The 12,668-nt window shown below is 41.8% G+C and overlaps 1 protein-coding gene across 8 annotated transcripts in view; it reads right to left on the minus strand.

The window, feature by feature from the left end:
• Positions 1 to 12,668, minus strand: part of PLEKHA7 (pleckstrin homology domain containing A7) — a 1,516,580-nt gene that overhangs the window by 48,551 nt on the left and 1,455,361 nt on the right. For all 8 annotated transcript variants that reach the window (XM_069623767.1, XM_069623765.1, XM_069623764.1 and 5 more), the window contains one exon: positions 205 to 347. In XM_069623767.1, the coding sequence (XP_069479868.1) occupies positions 205 to 347 (143 nt within the window). The remainder of the gene's footprint in view (positions 1 to 204; positions 348 to 12,668) is intronic.

Genomic DNA, 12,668 nt, shown 5'->3' on the forward strand with positions numbered 1-12,668 from the left:
GATTAAACACATACATCGAACACATGTCAAGCTGGCTGGTACTCCTGCAGTGAAGGAATCTATATCTCAAGTTTTTTGGGCTAGAGAGGCCCAATGCTTGTGGCACAAGTGCCATTGTTATGATTTGTAGCATGGTTTGGTGTAGGGCATATGTCGGTATGTCTGCTAATAGAAAGCTGGAAACTACACAAATAAGCGTCTTACCTGCTACCTGCTTGCTGCGTTGAGAGGCCTCAGAAGCCAAGGCATAGGATATGGTGATGATTCGTTCCTGCTCCTGAAGCTGGGTGCCCACGTCCTGGTAACTGTGCTCATCCGGGGACACCGCCGACTGGAGATTGTGCATACTAGACGAAACGGAAAACACAGCATAGCATTAGAGACAAGTGTGCATGGGTTTCCCAACAAAATGCACCCACAATAACTCCAATTCATCTCATCACTGCAGATAAAGCAAGTGGAGAATATTCCAAATGACACATTCATTTCTGGAAACACATCTCCTTGATGGTGTCAGCACATGCCGAGTCTTTCCCTCTAATGGGACCGTGGCTGCAGTGTGGTGTGTCCACATGTTTTCTCTCCGATACACGGCCACGGTAAACGGTTTTCAATCAGAAAGAAAACACATTTTGTGTACATCAGCACAGCCATGCCGTAGGGAGTGGAATCAACATTAACGGATCAATCCAATATTGCAGTGCACAGAGGAAAGTTATTTCATATCTTGCAACTCATTTTTGGGCATGGCTCCATCAATGTAGATGTTATTTTAGATTTCGTCAATGTCAGGAATACAGTGGTCAGAGAGACGGTGAATACAGAGCGACAGTAAATAAATGGCAGAGCATACTGGAGCCATTTGATTTTCTTGATCCTCAAGGTGGACTCGCCAAGAAAAGTAAGGTGTACAGATACTGCCACTGTGGGTAAGAGAATTTTTTCGCAAAGCTAGCAAGCATCTTCCCACTGGGGGGGAAGATGTGGGTGGGGAGCCCCTTCTACCACACCCTATTCTACCAGAGACATCAGCATCCCCTGTGAAACCAAGTTGATAGAAATACATGGGCTTGCGCAGGACTGCAGCTGCAACAAGGCATGCTATTAGAATGCAAGGAAGGCAGACACACACAGGGTCCCATTTTGGGCCTAAAATATCAAATCGGCTACCACTGTAAGGGGGAGGTGATGTGCTAAAATAGTACTTACCCAGTGGCAGCAATTTAATACCCTATAACATTTAGTTAAGCCGTATGTTAGTGAAAGGGGTCTGCAACCTGCAGCTCTTGAAATGTTTTGCACAACAAATTCCATTACGCATTACTCTTGAATATGCTGGCTAGGTCTGATGGGAGTTGTAGTCCAAAACATCTGACAAGCCAAAGGTTACAGTAGACCCCTGACATATGTTAAAATAGTTAAAACACGAATGAGGGGTTGAGTCTTCCCTGATATCCACTCCCTTCGGTTTGCCAAAGAGGTCAATACTATAGCAGCTCACCTTTAACAGGTATGTGGAGATGCTACAGATCTAATCTCCGGCCCCCCTCCACCAGGACAGGGATGAGACATAACTAAGCATGAAGGTGGCCAGAGTGATGTAGCTGCTTAGGTGCTCAGATAATGACACACAGAAAATAGAAAACTTTGTTTCTCTTTCTTTTCAATATCTCCTCAACAATTCCCATTGAGTTTTGGATGGGTGATGGAGTTGAACATTCTATTGCCAATTCTACTATGACACATGGCTTTTGTATCGATTGCCATTTGACAATGTCATTGCACAGCCAAAGGGTGGTGCCCTGTGTTAATTTACATGCAATAGCCACCAGATCTATCAACTTACATTCCTTCTTCAGATGTATGGAACACTGGTCAAGGCCCTGGTTAGTTTCAGGATTAACCCCTGTAACCCTCCCTTGGGTGGTCAACCAAAAACCACGATTATCTCAGTATTTCATGCTGCTACTGGACTGGTAGTAGAGCCAGGAGTTAGACAACTTTGCAGCAATACTAAAGCAGCTGTACTAGCTTCTATACCATTGTCAGCATCTATAGCATTTTAAGATCACATGCCTTGCTCATAGAGCAGTATGTGCCAGCACTTCTGGCTACCTGGCTGGTAAGCTGAACATCGAAGAAGCAAGCGGCCAGGAAGCCAGAACCTTCTCTGACTTGAGGTTTCTGTTCTTTACAAGGTTAAACATCCTCTTGCCATTTTTCCTTGAACAAAATCATTTGTTTTTGTAATTAGCTGCCATCTTTGTTGCATATCATTCTGAATTATCCTCTGTTTTGGAACAGTTATATTGTTTTTGGTTAATTTTCCTTAACGGCTTGATTATATTTTTCTTGTGATCCTGGTTTTCACCTTGTTAAATTACTTTGGTTATGTTGTGTGAACCTTAGAATGGTTTGTTAGATGTGCTTTGTTTTAATGCCATTTCATGTCAATTTTGCAATAGTTTGGAACACCCCCGTGCCATGGTCAGACTCTAGATAAAAGAAAATAAAAAGTCCTATAACCACAGAAATTAGAGTACTTCCAGTTTTGGAGGGCATGCAAGTTACTGACAAATCTGGAGGTTTCTGCCCTTTTTCCTTGGGGGTGCCATCCCCTTTGAGGCTAGGGAGATAAGCCTGCTTAGCAAAACCCTCCCAGTGATTTGGGAAATCAGGACCTCACTGGGAGTGTCTCCCCACCAGGGAGTCCCATCCTGCTAAGTAACTACCTACAAATGAGACATTGTCTGAATATATGGTAGTACTAGAAGTGGATCTCACTGTCAGACGTGGAACTCCAAAGAATGTAGAATGTGCATTTGAACAGTTGGCTCAAGGCAATGCTTCCCTCTCAATGTGCTTAACAGTTACACAATCCATTGGTATCTGGTAGCAACAATAAAAGGTATTTCCCCATTGAATGGAAGAGGAGAAGCGATACACCGAGGCGAGCCTCCGACATACCAATGTCATTGGCATGCAGAGCCTGCTGTGGTGTGGAGAAGGATCTGGAGGGAGCTCCAGAGAGTGACCTTGTGCGAGACGTGGAGAGAAACCGTAAGAGAAGACCGAGAAAAAAAGAAGCCTGGCCGTCAAAGCACAGGGTTGTTCAGAGTCGGTGAGGGCGAGCAGAGCCAGCAACCAAGGAAGGCGTGACCACACAGAGGACGTGGTGGACCTAGACCCCAGGAAACAGGCAGAACCTGATGAATGAGGGAGGAACAGGTCCCCAGCTCACAGTACAAGAAACCAGAAAGAGAGCAACATAGCGGTGAGCAAAAAAACATTCCCAATGCATTTAGGAAAGGACGCCCAGGAGATGGGGAAAATGCCAGCGTCACCAGGTCGAAACCACCACACTGGATCAGGACCTACTACGGAGAAGATACGTGGGTTGCTAACAGTAGAGGCAGGCATATAGACCAGTCAGTGAGAAGGGGAGAAGGAACAAAGAGTCTAGATCCTGACAAAGGGCAACCGGGACCAGAGAGGAAGACCGACATAAAAAATAAGTGTGGTTATGTGAGTCCTAAAATCCTGAGCCTTGGAATCAGTCAAATGGCTCAAAAGCATACACAGAAACCAGGAGAAAGATATACTAGGAGGGGTTGTACATACCCCTTTGATTTAAGCAAAAAACTGGGAACAAAAATCCAAAGGAGCCAGGAGGGCCCTAAAAAATAAGGTATCATACCAAGGGGAAACTAGGTTCAAGCAAGACTGGAATCTCATAGGGAGAGATCTACATAGTTGGTGGAGGAGTATTAAAGAACTATCCCTTCATCTACGACCACTGAATTTACTTTTTTTGGCACTTGAGAGTTTATGCTATATACCTGGGGAAAACCTTTTCTTTATTTGGAATTCTGACAAGAGTTCTCAGGAGGATAGCTCAGGGGCAATGTGCTTGCCTTGGAAGCAAGATGATACGGAGCAACACAGGTTCGATCCCCAGGTCTGCGCTTAGATACCTCTGGGTATTAAGCATGTTTTAAATAACCAAATATATATATATGATATATTAAATGGACGCGGTAGCGTCCATGTAGTTATGGTTAAGTTGGTGTTTCCATAGGAAGAGCATTTTTTGGGTGGCTTATAACTTCGCTCCCTCTGGACGAATCCTCACCAACCTTTGCAATAGAAGTATATGGCCCACTCTGAGTTTGGAGAGGTTTGGTCCAGGAGGGGCAAAGTTATAGGGGGTTCCAAAAACTTTTGTTTTTCCCATTAACATAATGGGAAAAACTTTGCGCAGGCCTACAGCCAAAACCGCTGGACGGATTTACACCAAATTTGCGGCAGGAGCGGGGGCTTGGTCCCCAAAGCGTGCTTTTGCAAATATGGTGTAAATCCGTCCAGTAGTTTTTTTTTTTAAATGACCAAAATGTAAGGCAAAAGAATTAGTGATATCTCCGTTCGCACCGTGGACGGACTTCCCGGTTCGCTCTGCGGACAGTGCCCCGATTGTCCGAGCGGCTTGCGTGATGTCCGCGGACATGCGACGTGTTCGCTGATTGGACGGCCTGGAGCATGAAGCGTGTCAGATTTTCTGTGGCACCCGCCATCTTGCATTCACGGACGACTGCAGACAGCGCGGTGAAACTTGGATTAAAAATTGTATTTAGTGGAGTGTGTTGGTGTGTAAGAGTGTTTGGGGAGGGTGGGGGAGTATGAGATAGGTTCAATGTTCTGTTTTTTTATGTGCTAGACGCTTTTGTTGTGTTCGATTTGTCTGCCGACAACACGGCTGTTCTGAAATTTTGTAAATAAACTAAACGGTGGGGTGTTCTGAAGACGGAGTATGTGTCCGTTTTGTTCGCAAGCAAGCTAAAATTGAGCTAAGAACACTCGCGGTGTCCTTAAATGTTCATACATAAACAAAATGGGGGTGTCCTGAGGACGCTGTCCGTATTGTACTCTGGCAAGTTGAATGTGTTCTTCATTAAAAATATTCATTTTATTTATTAGGGCGTGAAACTATTTGCTAGCGAGGATAGTGCAACAGAGTATGTTAACTTATTCCCATTAACCCACCCTCTGTCCTCTGCCTTTTTCAGAGCCCTCTAAGCGACAGGGGGCCAATTCGGCAGTGATAGTGCGCGGTAGAAAACACTATGCCACATTGAACGAACAAGTACAACTTAACCGGGCTTTAACGCCACGCCATTGTTATTATATTCTGGTATAAAATAATCTAAAGGGTTACTTACATTATATATTGGCATAGTGCAGTCCCAAAATACGACTCTGTCTGTGCCAACGATCTTTCTCATAGTGATATAATATATAAAAGTGGTTTCGTTTCAGAAATGTCATCCTTATCGTGTCTTACGTTTTTGCAACACTCCTTCAAAAGAAGTCTTTTAGCACGATCCCTGTCTGTCAAGGTAAAAAAACAATAGAACCTTATAGTGCGAGTCGTGGGCCTCGCCGGCACGCGAGCAAAAAATGAAAGCAGCTGACCTTCACTGTAAACGACCATAAATTCTTAGTTTACAACATTCTGTGTACAGCCATCTCTGAGAAATTGCTTTTTACACTCCATCTTTGTATATTGTTTGCGTGCTAATAAAAAAACGTTGTTAACGGGACGTTATGGTTAAGTTACGCTGCTAAAAACCTATGAAATTCAGTGAACAAAAACTTTGTTAAAGGGACGTTATGGTTCCAAGTAAAACCGAAAACCCCCTGAAATTCGCCAGTTGTGGTAAGCTAAGCAACCATAACTCGCGCCACCACCGTGCACTGCTAAGACTAACACCCACGACATCAAAGATGACATCACAAATGTCATTGATGACATCACTGATGACATCACATGTGTATGTACTTTTCATGAAATATGTGTACAAGGGATTCTTATTATAATGTTGCGAAAAAAGTGTCAAGGATCATTTCAATAAATATCATACCCCAATTAGTGCTTTGAACGATGCATTGATATAAATAGCATTCTATTATGAGGTTCTATCTAGTATACTAAGCTACTAGTGCAGAAACATAGCATTGTGTGCAGCGTACAAGATGAAGGTATAATTTTCGTAATGTTAATATGTTGAATAATGAAATGATAATTGTTTTCTTAATAGATTTTTGTGTACTGTGAAATATGTAATAAGTAGCTAATAAAACCCATGTATTACATAATTGCATTACTATAGAGAAAACACAAAGAGACAAGAACACATACCAATATACATATACATAGGGTAAATAGCTTTGAAATATGAGCATATACAGGCAAGGTAGAGTAATAAAAATAAAACTATGAGAAAATGCTGATAACCCTAATGATCATCTTCATGCACAGAAAGGATTGCTCTCTTTCAAGCCTGTGTCTTCCGCTATGCATATGTTTCATATGATGTGACTTGACCCTAAGTCTACAAATATAGTACCTTTTCAATTTTTACGTCCTGTTACTGAAGAAAACTATGTGGCTTAGATATGTCAGTAAAGGAAAAAAAGGGAGAGCCAGCCATGTGATGTCATCAGTGATGTCATCAATGACATTTGTGATGTCATCTTTGATGTCCTGGGTGTTAGTGTTAGCAGTGCACGGTGGCGCGAGTTATGGTTGCTCATCTTACCATAACTGCCGAATTTCAGGGGTTTTTCGGTTTTACTTTGAACCATAACGTCCCTTTAACAAAGTTTTTTCACTGAATTTCATAGGTTTTTAGTAGGGCAACTTAACCATAATGTCCCTTTAACAAAGTTTTTTTTACTGGACACAAACTGATTTAGCGAGGAGACGTGTATCCTATTAAATATTCGTGTTGACTGAAATTCCTGGAAGACAGCAGAATAAAAAAGTGTTTTTTCTAAGTGGTAGGGCCAGTATAGAATTTAGGATTTGGACAGAGGACGAGGTTTATTATTTTGACTCATTTTGACAAGCATCCTAAGTTTATTTTGTAGGTAGGTAGTTTTCCTATTAGCAATAGGGTCAGTAAGGCGTTTTCTTTCATTTAAATAAAACTGCTGAATTAAACATACGTCTTCTGGTCTGAGTCTTTCTTCTGGTACGACATAAGACCCATCAATAGACCTTCACAATTTCAGATATTTTTAAATGTGCATCTTTTATAGGTAGACAATGGGCCTCATTACAAGTATGGCGGTAAGGCAACAACAGCGCTGGTATTGCTACCGACACCGTTGCTACCATACCGCCAAACTACGAGTTCTGCTCGCGGGTGCCCTTGCAACCACCAGGTCTGACCTGGTGGCCATACCGGCACCGACAAGCAGAACATGATGGTAGCACCGGTACCGTTATTAACGGTACCGGTGCTACCACCCTCCCCATTCCCATTCAGCCCTATCGGGCTGAATGGGGAGTCCCTTATTACCAGCAGCCGCAAATGGGCAATTACCGGGTCCGCCAAACTCAGAATGACAGGCATGGCTACCTCCAAACTTGTAATGAGGCCCAATGTATTTAAAATGATGTTTCCAAACCTAAGGAATGGCTATGATTGTCCAATAACTGCAAGGACAGACACAATGCAGGCTTCAACTAATGCATTTATCGAACTGGTGCAGTGTTTCATATAAGCTCTGTTTGAACATTATATTGTCCAGAAAAGGCCCAAAAAACTTCAAAAGAATGGGACCTTAGATGTCAAACATTTTCATGGTGTGCTGTGATGCACTGGGTTTGCCCAGGAACCAAGGAAAGGCCTGTATTCCTCCCTTGAAACGAATACACTCATTTTAAAAGAGGCATCAAAAGACGACTAACAGTGGGTGGGAGCGGTCGGGAGCGGTGCTCCTATACTTTTTATTTTTCAGTTTCACTGTTCCTATACTTTTATTTTAAAAAGAAACCGTTACAGAACGGTTTAGTTCTAAAATAAAACTGTAGGAAGAAGTTGAAGCTTGCACTTCAGTGCACTGCACTGAACATTCCCTTAAATATAGGTGTGTTTGTTTGGGGGTTTGGACTGTGTGTGGGAGAGGGCACAGCGATGGGGTTTCTGGAGAGAGGGGCAGAGTGGCAGGGAACATAGCTCCACTACTTCTTTTTGTACACTTCGACCACTGACTAACAGCGATAAACGAGGAAGAGACAAGCGCTCTGCCTGTTTTTGTAAACTGCTGTGGCATTTTGGATGGGTTTTCTAGATGAGGCGACACAAAGCATAAAATCCACTACACACGTTTCCCTGCTTGATATCTTGGTGTCTGTGAATATCACAAGCGGATACATTATTGCATTTTAAACAGGGTGGCATAACACTAACAATGTTGACATTTGGAGAAGTGTGTGATCTATACAGAATCCTCTGCTGACAAAGTACATTTTTTAGTAAGAAGTAAATTATATGATTCCTAGAACGAGATATTTTCAGGAGGACTGAAAAAGTTAACATGTGACTTGTCCTCAAGCTATAAAGGAGGTCAGGAGTATGATATTTTCTGCCACTATACTCTGTAGTATAACATCTGTTCACAATCAAAGTAACGGCAATTTGTATGGCGCTACTGCCCTAAAGTATAAGTGACCAATTGCTGTTCAGAATTAGAATAACACGATTATTGCATGCAGGATACTTCTGAGTAATGGAATCATTCCAAGTAAGTAAACCCTATTATTGACAGGGCTTATCATGTTTCTCGTGTCCTGACCCAAGGGAAATAAGAGTGAGGAAACAGTGAAAGAAAAAAGGGCAAGGAAAAAGAGGGGAAGAAAAAACAGAAGCAGAGCAGAATTTGGTAAAAGAAGAACGTAATCAAGAGACAAATTAACGATATAAATGGAAACGAGTGAATTAGGTTGGCCCGAGACTGATTAAGTACCCAGCACTGCAAAAGGATTGCAATGCCCTGTCTTTCTATTTCTTTATTTTATTTATTGAACATTTGTATGGCACCTATACAGCAGAAAGTGTTTCCAGGTGCCTGCATGTTCAAAAGCTAGGTGAGGGATGACAAGATGCCACATGGAGTATTTCTCCACGTTTTTGTAGATCATACTCATAAATTGATTCTGACCTTAACATAACACTGTCCAATACATTGACTTGCTTATCTGTGTTTTCAAGTGTACATGAGCACTAGGTTCAGTCACAAACTGTCCAAGAATCTTCTGGAAAAGCGATTTGGCCTACTAGCGAGTTGGTCAAAGGTGTGCACGTCTTCAAAATGTTATATAGTCCATACTAGGGGCACGAGACGATTCCCTTGTTATCTTGTAGTGTTTTGCTGGATGACCTTTCCTTCATTAACATTTTGGTAGGCCTAATGTTTAGGGTTAAAAAGGTCAATACTGTACATAACATTGTTTCTGAATGAAAATAGCGCATCATCATCTGTGTTTGTAAAAACATGCCCTAGCAAATGGCGTTTTGCCAGTCATTCTATCTGTGGCTTGTGGATTTCTCTGGAAAACATATTTTCATTTCAGTGCTGAGAATAAAAAATACCTTTAAATAAGAGTTTGGAATATTTTTCTTCTACTGTTGCAAATGATAACCTCTTCTCTAAATGTGTTCATGTTCGTGAATGTGCGGTTCAATATATATATCACGCTTGATCTTGAAAGGTTGTCTTCACTTGCATTTCCCTCTTTTGGTTTTCTAAAAATCTAAACCAAATTATCCAGACGACTTTTTCGTAAGACTTGATGAAGTGGAAGATTGTTGCCAACTTTCCCTCATTAGGGTCTCTGTAAAGTGCTCCTGTTCAACATCAGCTGTTGGAGGATGGCCATGTGGATGGGCCACTCTTGCCCCTAGTGTCTTCTAAGGAGTTCTCACTTCCAGTTATCCAGATTATTGTCCATAAATGTGTAAATATAACTGAAATGGTAGTCAAGGGTGTAACGCTTAAATGTACACAATTTTGTATGACTCTTTTCTGTGAGTCATCTAGTGAACAGAATTTCTGGAAGCTCTCTTCAGTTTCCACAACTTTAATTAGAAACACATCTAGTGAAATCAGGCGCTCCTTGATTGTCAACAATAATAAATCATATCAGCCTTTATTCAGAAACATCTCCAATTAACTTATGAAATCTGGGTTTTTGTGCATAACATTGATCTTAGCAGGATTCTCCAGCCCCTTGATGTGCGTTTGTGTTTAAAATAGTCGGGTAAACTTAACACATGGTGTTATATGTATATTTATTTTTTTAAAACCTGCTCCAATTCCTGCACGATTGGTACTTCATCCTTACTTTTTAATTATTGCTCTTCTAAGCTTCTCTATTTGGTGAAACAGCTGTACCACGAAACACACGTTAGAGTTCAATTGTCCCAAGACGGTACATTATCCTCTCCTATGGCAACCAATGTCAGTTTAAGACAAGGATGTGTCTTGGCACAGATTTTATATAATCTTTATATGGCGGACCTAGATATTGGCTCAAGATCAGTGCATATAATCACCCTCCTCACTAAAGTAACACTTTGGTAAGCTCTCTTACCTATGCGAACGACATGGTCCTAATTCATAGAACAATGATAGGGCTACAACATTCTCTGAATGCATTATACTCATAAGCCGAGAATAATGGCTTGCATATAAACATGCAGAAGACCAAGGTCATGGTAGTTGGTAAGAAAGCATATGGAGGAAATCTGTTAGCTGGTACTTAGGCACAACAAAGCTAATGCAAACTAATTTGTTCAAATATTTGGGAATCCAGGTAAAGGTACCAATTAGATCCTCTCATGTATATGAGGTTGTAGCGTCTAAAGCTTGGGCAAAATGGTTAACTATTAGAAATGTGATTAGTAATTGGGGATGGGGGGGATCGCTCTGTGGAAGCCTTAGAGGTTCTGCTTAGCAAGGTGGTCAGCTGGCTACCTAAGAGCGAGGGTCGGATATTGTGGTCGCTTCTGGGCCTGCCGGGTACTGTGCATGTGGAGGTCTTAAGATTGGAGTTGGGACTTCAATCTCTTTCGTCGCTATGGACCGTTGTAGCCTGTAGACTTTTAGCAAACACAAGATTTGGAGGGAAAACACATGAGTCGCTGCTGCATTGCACTGCTGCACATGCTAAGAGTGTTTGCTTTAAGGAGTTGGAGAGGATGGTTGCCCTACACTGTTCAGTAATATCATTGACTTGTATTAATGAACATGAGGTCCCCGTGTTTTTGACTAAGCTTATGGCCAAGAGCCAGGACTAGGATCGGGTTCTCACATTGGCGACATTGGCAGAAAGATTTAAGGATGTGGCCTACTCCCATCAAGGGGATTTAAGATGAGTCCTCACCAGTATTTAGTTAAGTGGCGTTACCCTGCCCTGATTTGTTTTATATTGTATCTGCGCTTAGATAGTTTACCAGTATGTGCAGTAAGGGGAGCTTGCCAGTCTATCCCTTTGGAGGAGTAGTTGTGCCGGTTATGCGGTACACAAATTGAAACTGTACGGCACATTCTAATGCATTGCCCTATGTTGGGAGACTTCTATGCTAAATGTTATGAACATTTTGCCATGCCAGAGGCGGATCAATTTTGGAGTATGTTGCATGAGGCCGAGTCATATGTTACGGCTGCAGCCGCTTATCCCGTATGGCTTAGGGCCATTGTACTTTTGGAAGCCAAACACACACTGTAATCCTATGACGTGAAGACCCATTTGGTATTGATGGTTTTACATTACAATTTATGTTTTTATGTGTAAACATGTAATATGAACTGTATGAGGACATTTGTTGAAATTAATTTTTAGGTTTTAAATCAAACAGATTTTATAGTTGAACTTTTGGTTTATGTTCAGCAAACCTTTTTGCTGTTATTTAAGAAATATTGATTTGATGTTTTTGTGAAATGTAAAGATGATCTATAATGATTTTAGTGTAAAAGGCCGATGGCAGCCGAAAATGCTTAATAAAGGAAAATTTAAAAAAAGAATTGCCCTTGTGGTTAAACAGATTCCAGAATATGTATGGCTCCTCCTCTGAAAATGATATAATTTCAGCTTGCTTTTACATTCTTTAGGCAATATTCCCAAACACGGAAGTCATGGTTTTACTGTGTTGCTTTAAAATTAAAGCACAAAGTTAAAACACTTTGCCAAAGATAAAGTTCCATGTGTTTATTGGCGCTGGGCGTTGTTGATTAAGAGGTGTAGTCATCATATTTAAGTGAGAATGCTCTGCACTCGAGTTTAAAAGTCGATTTGGTGGTTTCATCCGAACAGCACAGCCCTGATGCCTGGTCAGCCATACACAATGATTGCTCTGGACTGAAGCAAGCAGTTTTGGCCTCTCTGTCGTTTATGCTAGTGATAACGTCCTGTGTGCTCTTGGGAAAATTTCCCTTGCCAATATTCTCTTGCCTGGTGTCTCATCTTGATAACCTCTCCCTTGGCCCCTGCTATTGCTAGGAATAGCTAGCTCAGTAACAACTCTGTTGTGGTTCCACTGCCATTTGTATGTCGATCTGTAGCAGAATCTGAGGGCACATTCAACCCACACCCACCCTCTTGGCCATCACCTCACTCTCTTTGGCACAAAAGATCACTGACGTTTCTTGCAACCTGCTACAGGCCATGCCACTGAGTTACCGCTGCACAGATCCCCAGCCCCTATTCCCTCCTTTCCCTCTCCACTATCAGCTTTACGCTATGGTAATTCTATGCTCTCCCCAATTGCAAGTCATTGTAGTGCTCGTCTGATTGGCATGATGATGCCAACGCTCACCAGAAG

The sequence above is a fragment of the Ambystoma mexicanum genome, chromosome 11 (assembly GCF_040938575.1).
Source record: "Ambystoma mexicanum isolate Mex_15411 chromosome 11, UKY_AmexF1_1, whole genome shotgun sequence".
NCBI lineage: Eukaryota > Metazoa > Chordata > Amphibia > Caudata > Ambystomatidae > Ambystoma > Ambystoma mexicanum.